The sequence below is a fragment of the Ptychodera flava genome, chromosome 19 (genome assembly GCF_041260155.1).
Source record: "Ptychodera flava strain L36383 chromosome 19, AS_Pfla_20210202, whole genome shotgun sequence".
In the NCBI taxonomy this organism is placed as follows: Eukaryota; Metazoa; Hemichordata; class Enteropneusta; family Ptychoderidae; genus Ptychodera; species Ptychodera flava.
In genome coordinates, this window is record NC_091946.1 from 32,405,812 (window position 1) to 32,430,898 (window position 25,087).

The window sequence follows — 25,087 nt, forward strand, 5'->3', positions numbered from 1 at the left end:
TCGCTGGGTATGCTTTATTGCTTGATTTTATAACAGTTTACTGGTATCAGCGCTCTTTCTGTTCAGTGTTTGGAACACTCTCGTTCCAAGGCAACTTACTCTTCGCCTCACGGCAAAGTACTAGTATACGTCAGTAAACTTGCTAACAGCTATAAACATTCGTTGGAGTTCAATTTGTGTCGGCAGACCCGAGAAATATAACCTGTCAGGAGTGATATATGAGGTTTACAAATCGAACATTTGAAAAATCATATCTATATACAGCCATCTGCATCTGACAAACTAAAGTCTATCGGTTAAAAACACATTTTGTTTTATTACGTGTCGACATTTGAAAGATATCAAACCGTGAAATCTGAGAAGTCGTGTTTGGGGGAAGTTCATAATTGTATCGTCCTCGGATTTTCTTTATTCAAGACTTTTGTTTCGGGGAGGGGAGGGGGTTCTAGAACAAATATAATTAGTGTGATCCTAAATTAAGGAAGGCTCAGTCAAAAGTTTTATCGGATAAATTATGGCTATCACTTAACACTTGTGAATACTTACGGTGATCGATGCAGTCCTAAACCGTTGAACAGGCCAGACTAGGATTCGATAGATATGTTCCCTGTCAATTGCTTGAAATTATTTGGTGTAAATGGGTGTGGCTTCTAAACTTGTTCACATTCGCACAATTTTAAAGTTTCATTGAATTAATTAACTTGACCATAAATCTGAAAGTCTGATACGACGGTGTGATGCCACCGGCTTGTGAGTTATCGGCCGATGAGATTTCAAATAAAAAAAAAACTTTTTTCTTACGTCAGTATATTAAAGCAATGCCCGTTTAACTTTATGAAGTGCACATAAGCATGTCGAGAATGCAGAAGACATTATAGGCGTGATCTGTTTAATGTGTTACTGGTATTGAACCTCCAGTCAGTCAGTGACTAACACAAAAGTCATAGGTCTACAATAAACTGGGATGCTTGCATGAATTATCTCTATCTATAGTCAGCAGATCAGTGCGCCATCTCCAGGTCAACCAAAAATGTGATTTTTGGAGGCAATCGAAACTGAACTGGAAAAAGACTGAACGAAATCTCATTACAGAATCGAAAAATATCATAATGATTGTTTGTTGAGAAACTAACTGTTTTTGCCTTTTAAAAATAAAATAGAATTTAGAAAACGATCGCGCTTTCTTTTGGGCAAAGCTAGTAAGGACAAGTGCATGTACATAACATTTCCAACCTCGTACATTTAATCGGAAAACGTATCACAGGAAATATATATACTTTTCATATTTTAGATCCCTATACTTAGCCTTTTGAAATAATATGACCTTGTTACAGGAAGAGAAATAAATCGAAGTAAAAAGTCGAATAGCCGAATTCATTGTAAAGGTGTAGTGAAATGACAGAAGTGCAGGTTGTGAACATGTCAATAGGTCTGCTTTTAACTATAAAATCATGTAATGTGAGTCAGGAAAACGTCTGAACGATTTTTATGGAGAAAGGGCTCTATCAACTTAAGTTTCTTTGCAAACAATGTCGCGTCATCTTCGAAGCATGTACAATGAATTTCAAAACACCGTACACGCAAAAATAGCACAAATGCTGATTAACAGTCGCTAAAACGATAGCGTATTTCCGTAATTGAAAATCGTACAGAATGTTACCCCAAGAGGTTGATTGATTTATATGTTCAGTCATCCAAATTGTCCCAGTGACACATGCACTTTCTCATATTCACATATGAAACCAGGAAAATACTAATGTGTGAACACAAGCCATTCGGCTTGACGGAAATGAAAGCGCACACTTAATGTGGTTCACATTAATTTATTTACATAAATAAGTTCGTAACACACTGTCAAATTTAATTTTGAAAGACTGATCAACCTGTTGAAATGGAAAAAAAACGTTTGAAATATTCGTCATTTTTATGAGATGAGACACTCTTTTTTCATCAAAACGGTTACTTTTGTATGTTGTCAGATGACGTCACATTCCATTGCTGATGTAGTGTTACAATAGGCACAGATGTTTGAGTGCCCGGAACTTTATTTTATTTGCTGAAAATGAGCACCATAGAATCAAATATAGTCTGAACAAGCACTCATTTGTGAACAGGAGCTCTCAAAGAATCGTTCTGTAATATTCTAATCATAAATATCCATGCTCCTGAATGTCATTATGATTAAAAACGAACAAACACATGTAAATAGCAAAGTCGACATTCGATTTATCAATTTGCATTTCCTTTCATATAAAATAGGTGGATAGGTGTCCATATCTAGGAAACAGATAGATTCTTGTCAGGCACTTGATGATAAAAACAGAAATATCAAACACTCACACATCGTATGGAACTTGTTTTGTAAAAGAGCTCAATAAAATTACATCGCACTGAAATTTCTATTTAATGTGATTTTGTTTCACAATAGCACAGCAGAATTGGCACATTGAAAGAAAACTGAGGTAAAAACCGAACAATGTCATAAACAATTTTATGATAAAATAATGTCCTCTTTTTGTCATAAAGTAGATTCAATTTAATTCAAGATGTAGAAGTTTTGCTGTCCTCTGGTACAATGTCTAAAACAATACTTAAGTTGCTCGTTCTTATATTACTGAAGTGAAATGGTTTCGCTGAGACTACTTGTCTTCGCTACCCATGATGCAAACGGCTCCGTTGACACAAAGGTCGCATACGTGAGCGGAAGTGACGTCATCTTTGTGCGCGTTATCCTTGGCAGGAGATGCTCCTAGTCCGTCCTATTTTGCGAAACGTTCCGTTGGTCTATCTTTGGAAGTTTTAAAATGTCGAAGTATGCGTCATTTCATTGTGTATTTATTGTGCTTTTCCGGACAATTCATCGACGATACGATACCATCGATCTCAAAATATTGTGGGCATCATCGAAAAAATTGTGCAAATAATTATAATTCGCACCTCATAGCAAACACTAATCACCTCAAGCTTCAGAAAATGTCCCGCTTCGATTTCGTCAGCACTTGGATTTTCAGTTTCATAGTTCCGTTTTAGAATATCGATCATAAATTCATAACATCTGTTGCGAGTCCAGTAAACGGCGAAACTGAGCACATTCGCACCTTTTTACGAGTAAGCAGCAGTTTTTAAACGGTCCGACAACTTTGAGAAGACTAACACGTAGTCACGTGAGCTAGAGAGGGAGAAAGAATGTACTGAATTTTGTAAAATTGTTTTTTAAACCCGCACCTTTCTTTTACAGTTGTAGAAATTTATAAAAAATATTTCTTAAATTTACATATAGCTCATCCATAATATAAATGTGCACAAGAGAATCAAATTATTGAGTGCAAAGGCACTGGGTGTCCTGCAATTTGCTCAGAGTTTCACACACCATACCACAACTCCTCACAGATCTTCCCTGAATTATTAAAATTGGAATTCAAATTCAACTTAAAAAAAACTAAAGGGGTCAAAATCCAGTTGAGTGCGTCGACCTCATCTTTGACCATTTGGAGGCTGTTGCCTTAGCAACTCATGGACTATTTTGGGCTGTTCAGGTTTCCATTTTGGCTCTCAGGTTCCAAGACTTCGATGATATAGCTCAGGCTAGTGCTACTCAGCTTATGATGGGTGTTGTCGAATCTAACGATATCTAGAAAGTATAAACAAAACTTGTTAAAAAATTAAATTGAATTTAGACTAGTTTTTTTTTTTCATTCTGTTACATGAAAAACATCGCATTCAAATGGGTGTTGCATTATGTTGGTCTGTATTATAACTACTCATTACTTCGATCGTTTGTAATGCTCTAATTATTTTCGTAACGTTCTACATGACATTTTCCTCACCCTCCAATGACACATGGAATACACAGTATTTGCCTGGACAAGAACGCGATGTTCTTGTTCGCAAAGTAACTCAAACAGGCTCCTGCAACTCAGCTATCAACAATAGGACACTATACGCTAGCAGGCATTATTACAAGTTTAACACTGGGCTCTTCAACATTATTCTTTCACCTCAGGTAGTATGCGCCTCGAAAATGGAAGACAAACGTTTGCTCAAACTTTTCTTAAGGAATCTTTAAACCATTCTCTTCAAAATAATATTCTGTAACACCACGGTCACTTTTTACACAGGAGTATGGCACTACAATATTCAAGTTCGAAATAAGCCACAGAAAGAAATCTACCAAGCGAATGTAGAGGATTTTCTTATGCAGTGCGTAGGTAGATGAAAATCAAAGTTTTGATGACCTGACGAAATTTCTATTGGTGCTTTCTACTATTGATAACACGCAAATCACAGGAAGTCGCGGGGTTAACGCGCGGTACTCACATGTCCCGGCCTTTTCGCATGGTACACTGCCATCTTCGAAGACGAGGTGGGAGTTGTGCTTGTCGAGTGGTAACACCTCTTCGTCTTTGCCCTTGCCGGCATTTTTGTAGAAAACACCGAACTGAAGACTATCACTGCTATTGAAAATATACCTGGCGTAAAATAAAGGAAACACGAGTGAATTATGTTGTTGAAGGAATGGCTTGAGATGCCAGTGAACGTCTGTGCCATTTCCCGCGTTCTTGTAGCATTTAAACAATTTCCCTCACTTGGACATAACTTAATACGATAGAGGTGGTAGTCCCCTCTGCCTGGTTAATCTTGCTCGAAGTGATGTTTGTCAACGTTCTATCATTGCCAAGTCCTATGTAGGAATCAGAACTGCGTAAAAAAGTCCCAGTGTAGAATGGGTTTCTTGCAACCGAAATTCAAAATGCCAAAGACAGTGTTCTATTCTTGAGTTTAAAATTTCGATGTACTCAAGATCAACAGATCAACAAATCCCAAGAGTATTGCAGAGAGAAGCATATAACGCCCTTTCTCAATTTTGCTCCACTGTTCCAGCATCGTCCACTGAATAAAAAGGCTGATGGCCTTACAGTCCGCCCTCTGGAGTTTGCTCCTTGTATACATAGCAATTGGAACTTTTCTCATCAAACAGCTCACACGTTTAATCTTAAAACGATAGTAAGTATTTGACACCTGGCACAAGGGAGACTATTATAAAAGCTTCAAGCGAAACAATTATCTTCATTGGGACAAAAGTTCGGTGAAATAGTAGCAACGATTTTGTCATCGACGCGTATTCTTTCCGTCAAAAATTTTACAGTTGGTCTCAAAATCACAGAAAATATTAGTAGTTTGACGACTATAGTTTAACTAGCCTGGCGAGTGAATTTACTTTGCTTACCTGAGTATACTACCCGGCAATTTTACGTCAAAGTCAATATCTAATTTAGAACCAAACTTCACAGAAGTTTTGACAAGATTAGCTTCATCCGGGACAATGATGTCTTGCGAATAGTACGACTTTGGCACTTCACCTCCTAAACACACCTACGAAACAATAGAAAGAATTCGAATGGTTAGAACGTGAGGGCGCTGCCGTGTTACGACGGCTTCACCGACATAGTTAACATCGATATCATCATTCTATATAATTCATAGTGAATGAAGCCTTCCTCGGAGACTTATATCAGTCACCTTGACATTATTGATAGAAATGGGTAACAAGAGATACAATGCGTTAAATGATGTTCATTTGCACGATTTCGTAAGTTTAGAGCATGAATTATAATATGCTTAGCTGGAATCCAGCAATCTGATTGGCTGGAGCCGGGGTTTATATTCACAACAAGAAGACCTGTGCGCCGCGTAACATTTTTGAGCTCGCGCAAATTTCGAACGCCAACTTGAGAGCTCAACGCGCCATAATGTCTAACAAGTCTATGGCTTCCTGATTTTGATGGTGACATTTTAGTCTAGTGCAGCTTGACGAACCAACAAATGAAGAGTTTAAGTAAGCAGCGGAGGCTATGTAACGATAATATAATTTTTAAAAGTTTTTTGAGAGTTTTTTGAAGTAAAATTCTTCAAGTTCGATGTCTAATCGCATTTTATGAATTCAACTGCGCACGCTGGGCGCTCCTGAACTCTCGTTCCAACTTCAGCCCTAAATAACGACATTTTTCACTTGTTTTTAACTTTAACATATTATAATGAGGTTACAAACGGTGCGCTCGGGTATTTGGTTGCGGATATAAGACATCTGGGGTGAAAATTAGCATATTTGGGTGAAATAATCACCTCGCTTCGCTCGATGATTATTTCCCGCCAAATATGCTAATTTTCACCCCAGAGGTCTTATATCCGCAACCAATCACCGAGCGAAGCGAGGTGATTATTTCACCCAAATATGCTAATATTTACCCAAGAGGTCTTATACCCGCAACCAAATACCGAGCTTGCCGTTTATAACCTCTAAATATAAAAACAGCTGAGCGTCAGTTTTTTCTACATTTTCCTTGGACCGGGTAAGATATTCAATACACCTAGTGTCTGATGGAAGATAATGGCCAATATGATTTTTGTCTCATATGTTTCAAAACTGAGCAAATCAATATGTTGTGAGATTCATCCTCAGCTAGCCTCGTTTGATTTACAAAATTGTCCAGTCCCTGATGAATCCAGAAATCTTGTATTTAGGCAACACCCCAGTGAGCTCTAAATCTCATTCTGATTGTGTATTGGAACTTGTAACGTCGGTATGTAGTGTATGTAGATAAGCAAAAAACCCCAGCCAATTAGTGCGAAAAGCCATTCAAGTTTTCTTCAGCTGGCTGGAAACTACTAGTAGTTGAAATCAGCAAAAGGGAAAAAACTGTCAACAATGACTGGGTTGGCTGCGAACTGCCAGGGAGGTTTCTGTCGTTGGACGATATTTTTTAAGTAGAAGATGTGAAAGAATGGCCTTGACCTGTTAGACTTCACAGCTTTATAATTGAGGTATGAGGGATCGAGTTCAACGAGTGGGCATCATCATGTTACCTGGACTTGGAGAAGTGGATGTCAAGAGCACTGGACGGGAACCTGGGAGCAATCGGGGGCGTTTGCAAGCCTCTTGGGAAGAATGCCGTCAATGATTTCACCGATAGCACTTACGCTCACCTTTAGCCCCCCCCCCCCCTCCCCAAAAAACAGAAAAATTTCGACCAAATCGAAGAAATCTTAATTTATCGTATCGATGAAGAAATGAAGTCTGGTCTTATTTTTGGTAGACTGGTTTATATGCTGCACCGTATGATCAAGGTTAAGAATTTTATATTGTCTCTGCTCTGTTTAGCGTGCTTTTCTTGCCTCGTCATATGTGAACTCTGTTTTTACGACCAGCCTGGACGATTATTATTGATATTGACGATAATTAGGTCAACCAATACATTAAGAGTTTCGGTGTAATGATAAATTGATTACCTTGATGGTGCCGGTATCATGAATTGCCTAGTTCATTAATCTCCTAACTGAGGTTCATTTGAACCATTAGCGTTATACTGCAAATTAAACTCATTCATAAAGCATGATTGTGTTGTATACCGACACGTGGCATTTTCATTCATTGCGGAAAGCGTAGACAGGGAGCTCGTATATGGTAGTATGCTTTGAGGTTTTGCAACTGCTGCCCACAAACGGTCCCACGATTACAGCGTTGAAAACATTGCCGTCAAAATGTTACAAAAGAAACAGAAAGGCGGAAGAGTACTAGTGAAAGTGTGCCCACCACCTGGAAAATACGTAATCTACCTTGCTCGGACACATCGGGTTACCATCGGGATCCTTCATGGTTCCACCCCAGTGTTCAGGCAAGCTTTCAGCGGGGATTTGCTTGAGTAGTTCTTCCTTGAAGTTGTCTGAATGGAACAGGATTGGATAAATAAAAAGGCGACATCAGGCATGAAGTTGCGTCCTTTCGAAAACCACTTAAGAAGGTCATGTTTATACATCGTGTCTTGCAGTCACAATGTCGTGTGTTAGTTAAGCAATGCCGCAAGGATAAAACGGCACAAGTAGAATTTGAAAATTTAATGTCACGTGATTCTTAATATCCCTTTACTTCGCACAATATGAACCTTTCTTTCAACCATGTCTGACCTTTTTTCCTCTTTAAAGCGGTCAAAAACTCTACATGAAAAACAGTAGGGATATACCCGTTTTATGGTGAAAAGATATACTTTTAAAACATGACTTCGATCAGAATAATACAACAAAGAATTGAATTAGCTTGAAAACTTGAACGATTTTTTCCTTTTTGCATGTAATGGATATCTGGAACTATCATCAAATTCTTGTGGTAGACAATTTATTACAAATCGACCTCTAGGCTTGCAAACTGGTGTGTATCATTTTGACCTGTTTTCGTTGTCACTTGCTGCATGCATGAATACAGTCGTGGTAAATGGTCCGTAACACTGAGGTCATTTATTCTTGCTACAATGTTTTTGTCCTTGAGTCATTCACACTTGTTTTCCCGCGCATAGCAGCTTGCAGCTCACTGTCGTCTGCTAGGAATTTCCCTCAGGTTATCAACTATTTTGCATATAATTTACGTTTGAACAAAGTTCAAGGTTGAAGCAAACGTTTCACATACTGTTTCTTCACAAATGTATTTATCGCTGAAAAGCAGATCGTAAGTTTAATCAGATTCTTACATCCAAGAACTTTGATCTTGTCCCTAGTTTCGGGATCCAGAAAAGGTTTAAGTATCTTGTAGCACACTGGGAAAATCTTCGGGGACCTCACGATGAATATCGTCTTCATCGTCTCCGGGAAATTCGCCTCCGCTAGTTTGCAGTACTGCGTATGATAGAGAAATGTGACAGTTTTACAACAACAACAATGACGACGACGACGACGACGACGACTAAAAATAATAATCGTGAACAAATGTTGCAATCTCTTTGTGTAACTTGTATGATCTGTAAACGTGCAACTTGTAGAATGACTCTGTATATAGGGAACGATCGCCTCACAATCTCCTATCGAAGTGCGTAAAATATGCGTGATATGAAAGCAATCAAACGGGACGAACTTTTTCAATCACGCTTCACTTCGAGCTGCCTGACATATACTACGAAGAAATTGGCTCATCCTTACTTAAAATGGAAAATTCAACATAAATGTTAAAAAGTGGATTGAGTCACGCATTGGTTATTAATAAAACGTGTATATAGTCACTTTGCTATTCTTAGAAAATGTAAAGCTTTGATCTGTACTGAGGCAAACTGACACGAATATTCAATTCCAGCGTATACAAGAAATTATTGAGACCGATACGATGTACGTTTTATACGGATGCCCGGTGATTTACAGGTTCCCGGAGGAACCGTTCTTACTTGAATAATAAGATCAGCCGCTGGTTTCCAAAGATGGCGTGTACCGAGTTTCTCAAGATCGGCTATGTATACCATCCCCTCAATTCGTTTACCAGCCTGTGAAGAAATGGGAAACCAACAGTTACATTCCATTTTTTCAAAAGCGGGTCAATCAACTCAGGCATATTAATTATTCAATGAAAAAATATGAATCTGCTTGGAAATGAATACAATATTTTCACAAGCTACCCTTGCCATGTACGGTCAGTGATGCATATAATACAGCATATTCTCGCACGAAGTGCTGTACCTATGATGTATCTTGCCTATCTTCCGCAGAAAGTTACCCACGAAATACGCAGCGAACCGAACAGTCAAAACTCACCTTTTCAGACAATTCGGGAAGTACTTCTTCGTAATATTTTTCCATAAATTTCATTCTAGACCGTAAAATGTCTTTGCCTTTGACGCATCGTAAAAGACCTGCAATGTGTACAATCGAGTTGAATATAACTACATCTTCATTTTACTGTAAATGTTCTCAATATCGTTCATGAACATCTTGGCAGTGACGAAGATGATTTTACAATACATAATAAGCTTCGAGAATCACCGTTTTCCCACGGAGAGGAGTGGGGACTCCTTGTTCCATTGATGCGTAAAGGTGATCGAAAATCGTACATATAATAAACTGACAACAGAGGGTGCATAAAACATATCATTACTTCACGCTCTTTGTTCTGGCAGAGTAAAGTACGTATGGTTAACTAAAAAAATGAATGGCTGTATTACCGATTTTTAAGCTTTACTTATGCAATCTGCAAGTCTGTAACTTTAAAGTTCTTTATTGAACACAGCATTTATTTTTACAGTTGCTTCAAGCATGATCGCCTCTCTACTATATTCGTGCATGCGGCATACTTCGAATACCTATCGGGCCATTCAGTGCTTTTGAATGATCGTGAACAATGGTAGACTATGGGGGACAGTGGTTTGAAATTCCCGCATATGCATATTTTACCCATAATCCTCCATCACGCAGGGGTCACTTCCCCTCTAAAAGACGGCAATAGCTGATGCAAATAGGAGCCATGGTATGTCACTTGGTGACATACCGCACTCGACAAAACGTTTTCGCTTTCTAGTGCACCATTTACTGACCCAGTCATTTGTTAGTGAATAATTTTCACTGACAGTGTAATATTGCAGACATACCTTTTGCATCAATATTGCCCATGGGATCTATCAACACCGGTGAACCGTCTTTGTCTTGTCCAACAAGGCCACCGGGAAAATATTTCAGTATAACCTACAGAATACATAAATAGGATTGTTGTTATCATCGTGGCAAGAGATAAGTGGACCCATACAGGATTTCGGAACGATACTAGTGACCTAGGGGGTCGTGAGGGATAGCGTCAAGGATTATTGCATTGCTAGAGACCCCTAGGAAACCCCCAAAATTCAAAGGTTTGTCTATCTTTTGCAGTTCTAAATGCAGATCCTATAAAGGCGCATTTGCTGTTAAGGAAGTGTAAAGCAAAAATACAGGGGGCAGATCGATTGAGGCGTAACCTCTCTGATCGATATCGATAGACTTTCGAACGGACCGAGAATGCATTGGCAGACCTATCTCGACAGTTGAGAGAGGACGTGGCCAGTTGGAGGGCGGGCGAGACAGCTGGCAGGCATTTCGCTGTTCTGAAATCTAATATTTTGCACGGCTGCCTATTAAATGACGTAGTCTTACGTGCCCGAGAAAATCAGTGACGTAGATGTTTTTGGTCTTGGTATGATGTTCGGTTGTCCGGAAATCTATTGCTAGGTATGGCTATCGATTTTGAAACGGCTAGAAATTCATGATCGAGTGGACGTATCCAAGGCTATATTTCAGGATACATGAAAACGACGACAAAAGAGGCACGGTATATGATTGCTTTTTCTTTTCTCCTGAACTGAAATGTTGACCTTGACGTCCTTCGAATTTGCTGCGGCATAAAGTTTTCTCTAACACTTCAAGGTTTGACGATTTGCCCTCACCTTACTCCTGTAAGCTGTTAACTAATTTCTTCCGAGATCAAATGTAAATTGGTCAGTGTGCATATTTTTGCATTCGAGAAGCAAATCACCCCAATTTACGACAAGTGAAATTCAACCCTTCCCTTACTTCAGAGAAGAAATTCACTTTCCGATGTTAACCACAGCATTAAAACGAAAACGTAACTCTTTGACAGAAACAAGTTACCCAATATTTAGCGATATTTGAAATTCAAAATGGCCGCCATCCCTGTGCTATCTCTATGGGGGGAAATAAAATTTCTGATTTTTCACAAAACTAAGCAGGTGAAAACTTTGTATACTCCATAGCTTCAAAATGAGCCCCCACAAGTGGTAGGCCAAAAGAATATTGTAAAAGTTTGAGAGTCCGAATATCTGTCCCTAAAGCGCATTCTACCTTATTAATAGATCTGACTGGTAGGACTACTCTCGACATCATCATAAAGAGCTGAGACTAACCTCTGGATCGTCAAAATCTTCTCTGATTGTATCCATCTTCCACTTTTCCCTGAAATCCATATGCTGTGGGAAAAAATGGAAATTCAGATTCACAAGTATGCAAACCGTCATCATATCTGTCTTTCATAAAAATATGAAGATGACATTTTGAAAAACTAAGAAACGCATAGCCTGGATAATCACCAAACTTCAAGTAAATTTCTGGCGAATCCTAGAATCCGATGGCAAATTCCAGGAAACCAATCTAACAAAAAAGGCACATTATTTGTTTACACCGTTTAAATCAACGCAATACAGTGTACACTCGTCCACAGTTTCTCTTCTTTGGAACGTAAATTGTCAGAAAATGTTGCCAGGTCACGGCTATTAAAAAGAGAAAAGTCATAAAAAACGGAAATTTCGAATAATATGAAACTGAGAGAAATAACTCACCAAGCCTTGATGAGAGACTCAAAGTATACAGTGTTTTTCACTTTTGTAAATATGTATCATTTAGATTTATACATTTTTCTTTCATCATCGGAAAATCTTAAGCGCGATTTAATATCTATTACGCCAAATGATCAAATCTGTTTATGACGTTGTGCATTTTTCCGTTGTCTGGTATATTGTCAATGTTTTTCTATACAGCATAATTGCTATCGGAGTAAACTACTTCCAAATTTAACACATCCTTTGTTTTTTTAAAGTAATTATGCTACCGTGAAGTTTTAGTAACTCACAGTTCGGAACATCGTCTCTGCCTTCGCTACGTCAAAACTTCTTGCTGTAAAAAATATGAAAGAAAGTAACGTTACTGGAGTGAATGTGTTATTGTTTCCTATACCCGTCAACAATAATGCACTTACAGGGGTTGAGATGGTTTTATGCGGACTTCAGAAAACTGCTTCAGGGTTGTATTCTCGTTTCAACGGTAACAAACAATTTTATCTCATTTCCAATAATATGAAAAAGATTTTTAATTAACATGAGGTTTAAAAGTTTTCTATCCTTCCGCTGTCATATAATCAAGTATGCAGGATTTAAATGGCTTCATACAGTGAAATTAACACGTAACAATAGCTTGCAAAGGTGAAAAAGTATAATATTCCCCTTCCGATGGCTGTAGAAATATTCTATTCTGGGATAACAATAAGACTTAAACTCACCTCGAAGCCATCGGAGACAGTAGTAATCATCATGGTTTGCCCTCAGAAGGTCTGCACAATTTTTCCTGAACTGATGAATTGAAAGAAAGCATATTTCCGCATCAGTCATGCGTAAGTAAATAACATATATATGGGAGATTGTTTTGCTGTTCCGACATAGAGTTCAGGGAGAAGTATTAGTAATGCATAATATAATATTTCTCAGTGTCTGTCAATCTAAATTTCATACGGATTAATGTTGGTGTTATAAACCACTGCCCCCTTTACTGGAGGGGCTGTGCATGAACAAGTAATTGACACCAGCGTTCGGCAGTCATGGGGTATTTTTGTCATCCTGACTGGTTTATAATATGATGAAAATTCATCGATCATGGGTTTTGAATTATTCATAATCATTTTCGATACATGAGGGTCTTCACATCAGTTGAACTGTCCATACAATGGCTCTCTGAAAATCTACACAATAAAGGTAAAATGTAGAATTTGAGGTAGAAACCAGCAACTCTATATTTATCTAAATAGACGCCAGTCAACGTCTGGCGTCATGCATTTTAAACAGCCTTGCCATGCTTGGCATAATAAATGAACGAAAGTGATACATGCGTTATTGATTCACGAAAGATTTGGTTGCTTTCAAGGGAAAATTCAAACAGAAGATTCAGAAAAAGGATTTCCAGATTATTGTGAAGAAAAATTAGCAATATGAGGTAACAATGACTGGCTCTGTAAAGATTTATATATGGATTCGCAGCTACAAATTATTGTTATTATAATTATTATCAATATCATTATCATTAATATGTAACTATCATTAGTAAACATGATTGGAACTAATTTGGAATAATTTGATTTTTATATTTTTCAAAAGTGTTAGGTGCCATATAGCTGAATGTTGCAATATTGCAAATTACTCATAAAAACAAATGAGTAATGTAAAAAGAAAAACAGATGAGATTACATGTGAAGATTAAATCGACATTACTTCACCATCCAATTATCCCAAATTAGTTCCAATCGTGTTAGTAGTAGCATTGTTTTACTATGATGATGATGATAATGATGTTGATGATGATGATTGTTGTTGTTGTTGTTATTCTTCTCCTTTATTATCATCGTGTTGGTCACTATCATCATAATTAACCCAACAAATGAAACAATGCTGTTCCAACACTCGAAAGAAAAGGCTGTGTTTTGATATGCAGGCAATTTAATGCAGAATGTAATAATGAATAACATCATTAAGAGTCATTGAGGCGATATATGTGACAATCCGGTAATTGTTTCACAATTTACAGAGGAAGTTCCGCTTATGTAATGTTTACACAACGACTCCTCGCCTTTGCCGTCACTTCGCAGACAGTTTTCGTCATTATACCATTGTTTATGCGAACGTGATCAGTAATTTGATATCTTCCAATGGTTCCGTTTACTAGTATCTGTCCCATGTTTGTTTGGAATCTGCTACCAGCAATTTCGATTCTGGGGATGACGTCATAATAGCAGGTAGGGGATCAAGGAAAATCCTATAAACGCAAACATTGCACCAGCTAGCTGAAAGGACATTTTTAATCCACTCCATTTGTCTCAAATTTGCTCCCAAAATTCACCAATATATGAAATTCAAAAGGGCTATCATTCTTGGATAAACATCATTTCGGCTTTTAAAAAACGCACGAACGTAGTTTTCTCTGGTTTTGTTTCAAAATGTGTCAACATAAATAGTAGAGCATGTAAAAACCGCACGAATTTTAGACTCCAGAAATCTTTCCCAGAAGCCTGTGTCTTCTGTTGGGTTATGTGACATCGATGCTTTTTTCTATACGTTCATCAGCTTTTGCACCAAATCCTTTGATAATCCACCAAGCAACGATTACCTATTCATGGAAGGGTTAGATAGGGACCGTACGATCTCAGTGACCTGATGTTCAAAGAATCACGTTTTACATCCGCATTGAAGGATCATGACGGCTGACCAAATTACATACACAATGGCCAATGAGTGAGCTATCAACTAGTCGACATCCCTAACTACTGCAAATATTTATTTACAATTGCTAAAAAACCGCACGCGTACGTGATACAGTGATATCTTGATCCACTCGGGCGTGTGGAAACGGCCGCCAGCTGACCAATAACGGTTAATTCCAGTGATGGGACTGCAGAAACCAATTGTTTATGTCTAGCTTGACTATCGTGGACGACCAATGTCCCTGCAACAAGACAAAGACCTTTCACTTTCAAACATATCTTTTGTGGTTTAAACTTCACGAAAATGCCATCCATCCTAGCCAGGGAGCTATTCAGCAATATCGACCCAAAAGCAAACAGACAGAGTGACATAACCACAGACAAGTTGCTTGAGCTCCTTAAGTTACTGATTAATGTTCTTGCCCCTCTCACTCGGTCAAGAAGCCTTCGACACTGAGTGTTTTATGTACATTTCCAGTTATGGTGACAGATCATGCGACATGTACATGTACCACAGTCAGGTCAAACTTAATAAGAATAAACTATTTCTAATCAAATAAATCTGCATTGATTCGTTTGCATAGACCCGGTCGCATATGTTTAAAACCCATTAGCATCAATCTTTTGCATTTATGATGATTTAAGTTGTACGTATATATCCTGAATGACGTGTAGACAGTTTTATAATATACGTTCTAAGAAGTCTGCCATCTTAGCTGACGGGCGAAAGTCAGCTAGACTTAAAACACACGTTTATCGTATGGTCTTGCTTGTAACAGCATACGTTTGTTCCCTCTTTGGCCGGTGAGTCACCCAAAGCAGTCTGTTTCACGAGAGCTTGGGCCAACGGAAACAGACTGTTTGGTAAGACCTGCAGTCCCACGGGGAAACCAACGCATGCTTAAACCCAAATATGGCCAGTCAGCATAAGGTTTAAGACATGGCATCTACTTTCTCCCTGAAACATTCAGAAATATCCGCTATCCTTTCCAATTGCAGGGGACACAGCAATCCTCCTACAGACTCTAGAATAATTTCAAGAATCACAACACTTATTTTGTAAGTTGATCTGAGCAGACATTTTCTTTTAAAAGACTGATTCATCTGGGGATGACTTTAAATTTGACATGACAAATTTGAAAAGTGAACAAATCGAAAATGGCAAACTTTTTATTGGTTCATTAGTCGTTGACCGTTTTATGCTAATCTGTAGTCGAGATTTGGGTAGTGGTGTTTTATCAACATTTGATAATTTTTGCATGTTTTTTTCAACTCGGTCTGGTACAATGATATCAATTTTATTAAGGATGGTCAGATAAGAGGGAACCTTTACTACAGGCACGCGGTACAAAATACCACCATTGTTGCTGACGACTGCACTTTGTTTTAAAATGGTACGCAGCGAGCCTGTAACCATGGCGACTAAAACATAAAACATCTGTGCCACGTCGCTGAAATCAATCTGTTACTGTACAAAGTACAACAAAATGTTCTGATTTTCGTTATGAATACGATCCAAAGGTATAGAAACTCTACTGATTATTATCTCCCAAAAATTAACATTTTGGAAAAATTAGGCAACCAATGAGGCCATGCACTAAACCATAAGGAAATTATCCAATAACTTGAAAACATGCATGTATTTTTGAACTTGAATTGGTGATAATTAGGCAAAACTGTTGAAATTTAGGAAGGGCAAATTTGACTAGAATGAATTTTAACTTCCGCTTTCGCTGGAAAAAAATTTCCAACGCTTGTTTGTGTGAAAATGAAGAACTTTTCAGCACTAGAGTCTACAAAGCGAATGGCGGGCATTTTTAAGTTCGTATATCGTTAAATTTCTGGCAGTGTGCAGCGACTCGGAAGGATATATCTGATAAGTAGATTGTCATTATTGATAGCATCTTAAGGAGTCTTAAACTAGGACTATTTAAGATCTAATATTAAGATAATCGACGGTGTATGTTTCTGTAGAGATAGGAGGATGCATATGCGCATGTGAAACCATGCTAATGTATAAGTATGCTAATGTATATGCTAATGTATAAGTACTTCTCTTTGTGGCAAAGATAATGACAAAGTCTCCATCAGTTCTGCCAACTGTGTTTGTCTGTTTTGATGGTATCTGCGAAATGCAAGTCGGTGTCTCCCACATATGTTGATACGTTATCACGAACATCCCCACGATAATCAAAGTCATATTGTCATATTGTTTTCACGAGCTGTCAAGGTCATGCAATGTCATTGGTGACTCAAAGTCGCACTGATTCGCAGCGAGTACATCTGAATGAAATGTTATCAATACTAACGCTTTGTAATTGTGACCGAAGAAAATTTTGCAAATTGCGTTGCGTTTTTCCTCCGAGCTTGTAAGAAAGAAACGCCACGATCAGAGAAACCACACTGTGCATCATTTGCTGCTGCGGTCCCTAGATTACAAGTGACCAGTTTCTCATTGTTGAGTTTTGGAACCCGGCCTAGTTCCAAAGGTAGCATCGTGCGAACTGGCGTCAGTGATACTTGGTGATGTCGTGTGAGTCCTCCACCTCATCCACAAACAAATCACTCATCTGCTCACACGCTCCAATCAGGTCTAAAACGATGACGTCACATCAGATTGAAGTGCATGTCCGTTGTCAGCCAATCAGTGTAATGCTACACAACGTATTTTAATCTAACGTAGAAAAACATATTTCTATCTATTCAGCGTATATATGTTATTTCCTTTTTATTTGAAAGTTCTTTGACGATCCTGTTTTCAGAACCGACATAAAAATGTAGTGTTCTGTAATAACGTTTTATTATTAAAGTAAATAAAATGAAGATCTCAGGTCAAAGGTGTGATATGGCTGCTTTTTTTTTAAATTAAATATTTCAGTATTGAAAAACACTTGAGCTAGCCTTAACACTAACTTAATAAATGTTGTTTCCCAGTCATTATTTTTCATCGGTAACATTCGTGAAGCGGGGGCAAGGTCGTTGATATTTAATGTGACGAGTCGACGGCCCTGCTACAGCGCACTGATTATATGCACTTAAACACATACAGATAAGTTCCGGTGTCTCCAAAAGGTCAAACAGCGCTCACTGCCCGTTTTGGTGAGCTCAGTTTTACAATAAACTTTGATGGCAAGTTGAAATCAGAATTTTAACGTCACTGAGAGACTCCCTCTAGGACATCCATAGTTGTCGAGGGATTATCCTGATTCATCTCAACTGATATTTTATCCAATTTTTCGAAGATAAAACAAGAGTAGTCGATTTCGTTGATCTTGCGCAGGAAATCGACTCAACAGCAACATTCTTCCGATGTACATTGGGGGGTTTTGTACGGAGTTGTTTGCCTACTCGTTATTTTTGCTACTTGTTTGCGACAATGATATTTATCTCAATGGTGGTTATGATATGGTACCAACATCACGTCAAATAAGATGGTGAATTTTGTCCCCTTAAACATGTTGATTTTTTTTTTGAAACTGTGTATTTTATTATAAGAATCAAACGCTGCGAACTTCGAATGAATGCATCAAGGTCATTCAGTAGGCTAATTCATATCAATAAAACCCTTAATGATGTAGTAAATATGATTATGTAACCCACTCACAGCTATACTCCAAGGCCCCCACATTGGTAAGGGTTAGACGAGAAGTGAAAAGTGTTGACTGTACAGTTGTTATCGCGTGCAAACGGTTTTACTGCAAACATGTCAAAGAAATACTATATTTAGACAGATATGCTATATCATTTGTTGACCATGATAAATGAACTTTATGATCAAACGAGACATTTTACTACAAGTATTTCATTTAATTTGCGCCCAGGGCACGTAATCGCAGAACATCTGGCGGCCAGAAAAATATCCGGAAGACACTGTTGTAGATAATCTCAAAAGCACACGACTCCAAAACTATGCTGTGGTCGCCGTATGTCGAGCGCCCACATTATTTTTCCCGCCTTAAATTGTGTCTGTTCGTCAAATAAAATGCAACGTTCAGTCAAAAAATTTACCTTGAAAGCAAAAATATCAGAAAACCATGGTAACAACGTACATGTGTGTGTTAGAGCAATCGAGCTGTCCCTTCAATTCCAATTGTTTTAGGATACAAGTTTAAACAGATCATTGCGTGTTCTGTCGACAGTTCTATTTATAAGCTCTTTGTTTGTTCAAATGATATCGCACGTTTAGTGCATTGTCCAGCAACTATGAAGCTGTAAGCTTGCTATGCTATATATTGAATTAGATGTGCAGATTCCCATTAACTGGATGTATTTATTCTAAAATGTACCTTGCATTGATGTAAAACAAAGTTGTTCATCTGAAAACAAAGTTTGCCATTGCATCGCTGTTTATCTTCAAGTGAGGAAAAATATGACAGTGTTCAAATATATTGAAACCCGGGTTAATAACCTGGTCGGTGTGTTATTTTCAGACTCACATTTAATTTAAAAATCACTCTACTTGGATATTTTTATGATAAATGAGTCAGTTTGACGAATACTGCCAAGTTGACCGGGTGTGATTCACTCTATCAACATGTAATTAATCAAGTCGGAAACGAAATCAACAGGTGGTCGCGATGTGGCTTTCCCAAAGTGACTTGGTATGATTTGGGTCAAAGTTCAACTCTGGGTTATAATAATATATTCTATCTATTCATTGTATCTGAATGCGGTTAGCAATATCGTGTAAAAGATTTGACCGGGTCATTCCAATCAATGATGCCAGTCCTATAAACGGAAATATTCGTCTTGATAGAAGTTAGGCAGAACTTAATTAGGTGTTAATACTAGACCTGGTGCAGTCAGACACCTTAAAATGTTCTTTATCAGTCAATAGGCTCTGCCTGACCATAAAATACTTTATACGATGTCTCATGATGACAGATTTATTGAAGTGATGGACGTTCTCGGAAAATTATACAATTGGCGCGTTACTTTTGTATTTTTCATTTTGTTTTAAACTTATTTAAAGTGGAAACGATATTAAGTCTTTTTGATGCTGCGTTACAGAATCTGAAATCTACGGGTTCGACAATTCCCAATGAGCAGTTTGTCGTTAAAATATATACAGGCTGAAGGTCACGGAATGATAATTCTGACGTTTCCATGGAAACAGTAGACAAGGAAATGGGTTTTAGTGACCTCGCTGGCGTGTGATCTCGTGTCATGTTTTAACCACTGCGTTGCGTGTAGAGTTTGACCGAATGCAAAGAGCACCATCCAGTGATAGGCTCCGTTTTTTTATATATTGATAGTCAGGGTCAGGGGTTAAGAGCAACACGTGTACCATCCATCAAGAGCGCTCATCGACAGGAGTTCGCAGTACGGAATTACCCCATTTCAATTTTATGAACTTGGTTAACCTCTATCACCGTACGTAAAGATGATCGTATTTTTGAGCTCAATGAAAATTGTGATCGGCAGAATACGAGAAGGTGTCCAGTTTTGACGGCGACTTTCAAAATGGTCCTTTTTTGCTGAACGAAGATGTACAGAAGCCAAGATTTGGAATCTTCTGAATTTTTGTCACTTTTTGGTTCCTTTTAGCGCATCGTTGTTCGACAGTCAGTCGCTATTTTTGCACAGTTGATGTCGATTTATTTTGTTAGTTTGCTTGAAAAGTACAGAGGATTTTAGGCATCTTATATTGTGTTTCGACCTTTATGAAAAGAGGCTGCTACAACCTGTGTGCCAGTGGAAATATCGAGATTAAACAGAAAATGAAAAATTTGCACTCACCACCTAATGATTTATCATGTAAAATACTGATAAGCTTGCCAGCATATTTTTGTCTGTTATTCACCTTGTCTTTTTTCACCTTATGAAAATGCCATGCAGTGACATTGTCGCCTCGTCGATATCTACTCTTGATATTTACATAAGTCAGTAAAGAAGAAGTTCAACTATTCTGAAATTTCACTTCCGCGGATGTGTTTCGGTGCAATGCGGTATACTCGCCGGCCTTCTGCGAATTAGAATCTAGATTTTTTTCCTCCATTTACTCCCGGCTCATATTCTTATATCCCTCCTCCGAACATGCACGTATCTTTTCTAAATCGAGGCTTTAAATGAAACAATTCATAATACAAAGTCTAGGTCATTCAGGTCAACATCCGTTAAAAGTTGGTTTTGCGGCCACAGGTCATTAAACTTTCTGCTAGACTCATATTTCCCACATCTTTATGATTTATTACTTTCATATGATTTTATGAATACTTCTTTGTTCAAGTACTTTAATCACTAGAGAGATATCTTTGTATCACCATGGCATTACGATTTATTGGAAGATTTTCTATGAAGTATTTAGAGAAGTTTGTGTAGTCGCTTGCAGAGAATAAAGAGTGGACGAGTCATAGTGAAGGAGAACAGAGATGTTAACTAGTTCAATCTGTTTGAATTCGTCCATTATTAGTCATAATTACGGCGTTGAACACCAACACATATAGACTATTTTTTGTGTTCATGCACATTATATACACACATACGCATATACATGTATACAATACATAGATATACAGACAGACAGACATCATGTATGTATGTATGTATGTATGTATGTATGTATGTATGTATGTATGTATGTATGTATGTATGTGTGTGTGTATGTATGTATGTATGTATGTATGTATGTATGTATGTATGTGTGTGTGTATGTATGTATGTATGTATGTATGTATGTATGTATGTATGTATGTATGTATGTATGTATGTATGTATGTATGTATGTATGTATGTATGTATGCATGCGTGCGTGCGTGCGTGCATGCGTGCGTGCGTGCGTGCGTGCGTGCGTGCGTGCGTGCGTGTATGTATGTATGTATGCATGCATGCATGCATGCATGCATGCATGCATGCATGCATGCATGCATGTATGTATGTATGTATGTATGTATGTATGTATGTATACATGCATGCATGCATGCATGCATGCATGCACGCACGCACGCACGCACGTACGTACGTACGTACGTACGTACGTACGTATGTATGTATGTATGTATGTATGTATGTATGTATGTAAATGACATTCATTTCTCTCCTCCTGAAGAGTTGTCCACGAGATAAATATTTTCGAAAGATTTTCACTTTGCCATGACCATAACGTTTTGAATATGGAGATAGAAAAAGTGTAAATCTCCTTATATTTTGCTCTCTTCTTGTTTTGAACGTTAGTGCTGATATGTTGCCACATTTTATGACATGCACGTCATCAAGTAACAGAAAGAAAAAAACAGGAGGTTCACTATCTCATGCGTTTGATAGTTTCATTTCTCTTCTCTAAAATCGATATAGTTCAGGTAGCGCCATAATATGTCCACGCACCTGCAGTGTGCCTCGTCAAGTGTGCAAAACCTCTGATTTTGCCACAGGAGACGAGAATCATTTGTAACGCCCTTCCCTGTAGAGATTTTATCTCGAAGCGCGACACATTTATTGTTTCTTTTTGTATTCAGGAGGGGAAATCAACGGCTACTGTGCAAATGTTTGGATTAGAAAAGCAAATTATCACATATCTGACAATATTTGATATTCAAAATGGCCACCATTCACTGTGTTAAGATAACAGGCAAACAGCAAACCTTTGATTATCACAACAAACCAGACGGCGAAAACGTAACTTTCCTCCGCTGGTTTCAATATGAGCACACCAAAGTCGTACACCGGCAAAGAACTGTAAGAATTCGAGCGTCAAAAAGTGTGTACCTAAGGCGCATCCTGTACGTAGCTAACAAAGATCAACAGATGCCTGACGATGTTACAGACCCTTTCTGATAAATAAATACGCCTGCTAAAGACAAATATTCAATCTGAACATACGCGTTGCCCTGGCGACGCGACGGGTTTGATGATTTCTCTGACACTATTGACACAAATCATTAGTTTTTTGCAATTATGTTCAGAGCGCGTAACGTCACACAATGCAACTAGTATATCTTCTAATCAGCTTGTTTATTTCTAGCATTTACGATGAGTTCACATAGATGGCCATATTTAATAATGTACCTGATGTGTATTTTTATATCATAAAAATTTTGGTAGAAATCGTAGCGACATGGCAGCGAAAGCAGGGAAATATGGCTTTAAGACATTGTATTGATAGTACACACCTAATGACCCTTTTCAATCAAGGATCTGTCCCTGGCAAGTGCACGGGCTGGTGTGCAATGTCGATTGAGACCAGAACCCGGGACCGGAACGTTGGCGAGGAACTGGAGACCAATACGGGGAAAAATTGTGCCACGTATGCTACGAACAACGTCATCAGTATATGTACACGTAGGAGATTGGAATAGTTGAAGTGTGAATGTATGTTTTACAAACTGGACATTTGAAATATTTGAGTGACGACGAGAAGCGTTTTGGTGACAAGTCGTGATTGACCTCGGTTGCGCCGACAAGACTAAATTCACAAACTGTTGAAAAAAATGTCGATATGTATTACATGTAAGTGTACATGGAAGTAGAGTCATATAAAATACATCATTTTTCCGGCTTCAAACATGTATTGGCGACAATTGTATGTACCCCTAGCTTCCGAAGTAAAGGTTCACAGAAATTACCTCGTATTTCCGAATCTACAACGATGGCGCTTTCAAGTATTTATTTCCCGGTTATGAACCTATGTTTGACTACAGTTGGAACAAAATACACAATAGCAAAGCTGCACAAACTAGGGACACTTTCCTATATTGCAGACTGAATCAAAGTTATGCAACAGGAAGACCAAACATTGCGAGCTTTGTATCCCCTATGACGTTTGCTGAGCGCCGACAATGGCGGTGAATAATTACCGGTAATGTGCGCAGACGCAAATATGGCCGTTATTATATTGTTAGCAATTATATTATAATTTACATTACTGTTGTGTTGAAATAAGAAACGTGTAAATGATACACTAGCGACGTGGCTTGTCTTATGACATTTTACGGTAATTATATCGTCAGTTCTACATTCCGTGCGTCCCCGTGTTAGATTATGTCAGATGCATCTGACATACGTCTATTTATTTTGCTTGATATTTCAAATGGACGCTAAAAATACCATTGCTTTTTACGACGCTGTCAATGATTCCGTCTGTTGTTCTCCGATAAATAATGGTGTGTCGCATATGCACCGAGGTGTGACTGCTACCGAAATCAAGATTGAAGGGCACACGGCGCAGTCTCTGATGGTACTTCGTACAATTGACCTATTAATAGGGTTTCAAGTCCAGGCTAGTAATTTGTAGTCATATTTATCGGGTTGCTAGGGCAAAACAATATTTCAAAAAAATATATGATCATGAGTCTGGTCTAACTTAACACTCATGTCGCTGATATACTCGAGAGAAACAAAAACATGCGCACACTGAGAACGGCTGTCCTCAGCACCATGGCGTGTCACCTGGATAGCGCCCGACAGCAGTCAGGCCATACTATGTTGTAAGGTGGATAGTTTAAACTTACCTCGTCGAGTTTGATTTTCTGAGTCTCGCTCAGGTCACCAACTCTGCCGCTCATGGTTGCGAGGGATACAGTGTGATCAGTGGAGGGAAGACTGGTTAGATATCAGTGACCGAGTGTATGTCACCGTCGTTGGTCAGGTTGAATTTTTTTTCTATTAATAATAGAAGCCCGTCGGTTTGGTGTACACTCTGGGGAGCTTCTTCACAGATGTGTTACTTCACTGTCATCGGGTTAAAGAATGAATGACAAAGTTATGTTGCAAATTAACTAAATATGCGAGATGCTCAACAGCATCGGTCCAAGGTGTGTGCTTGGAGCCTCTGGTATTTGTACCACCATGAGATAGTGTGCATATAGCAAAGTTCACCTGGAGCGCCCGGCAGCATTGTACATCCTGTCAGCGAGCCGCATCGCGTCGCGCACATCCCTTCACACAGTCATGTCCCTGTAGCTGGGTGGGGCGCGTTGATCTTTGTACAGACAGCGGATACAGCGTCGCTCCGGCCGAATGAAACAGAGCACGGGCACCCAGCTCACCTGTTTAAACGTTCAGCTGGGGCTTCCTGACGTCACGCCTGAACACGTGACCCCTTTTCAGGGCTGTCCAAGCGAAACCATTGCACCAATATATCTCAATCGATGAATTGTCGTGGTACGCATAGCGTGTAGCAATAGTTGCACGCCTCGTTTTTTACCTTCTGCAAATGTAAACCTGCTTTGAACGGCAGCCTATCAGCCTTTCTCTACCTAATCCTCAATTTTGGGAGAAATGCGTTTTCATGGTTGACGCCTGGTATTTAGCAGGCTGGTCGATCAATTGCAGGGA

The 25,087-nt window shown here is 38.6% G+C and overlaps 1 protein-coding gene across 1 annotated transcript; it reads right to left on the reverse strand.

Moving 5' to 3' along the window:
- Positions 1–1,807: 1,807 nt before the first annotated feature.
- On the reverse strand, positions 1,808–24,833 carry LOC139119305 (SEC14-like protein 2). The gene is made up of 12 exons (XM_070683053.1): positions 24,262–24,833; positions 12,848–12,917; positions 12,422–12,465; positions 11,700–11,762; positions 10,398–10,491; positions 9,568–9,665; positions 9,204–9,299; positions 8,520–8,664; positions 7,615–7,721; positions 5,228–5,373; positions 4,318–4,469; positions 1,808–3,631 (listed from the first exon to the last, which is right to left on the reverse strand). Exons 1-12 carry the CDS (start codon positions 24,313–24,315, stop codon positions 3,519–3,521), a joined length of 1,182 nt encoding a protein of 393 aa, XP_070539154.1. The 5' UTR covers positions 24,316–24,833; the 3' UTR covers positions 1,808–3,518.
- Between the last annotated feature and the right edge of the window lie 254 nt (positions 24,834–25,087).

What these genes read in the sequence shown, in the direction of transcription:
- LOC139119305 (XM_070683053.1), bottom strand. Translation starts at nt 24,315, where the DNA reads ATGAGCGGCAGAGTTGGTGACCTGAGCGAGACTCAGAAAATCAAACTC. An exon ending in CAGAGACGATGTTCCGAACT is followed by an intron (nt 11,763 to 12,421) that starts GTGAGTTACTAA and finishes TTTTTCCCACAG; the next exon opens with CATATGGATTTCAGGGAAAA. An exon ending in AAGATTTTGACGATCCAGAG is followed by an intron (nt 10,492 to 11,699) that starts GTTAGTCTCAGC and finishes TGTATTCTGTAG; the next exon opens with GTTATACTGAAATATTTTCC.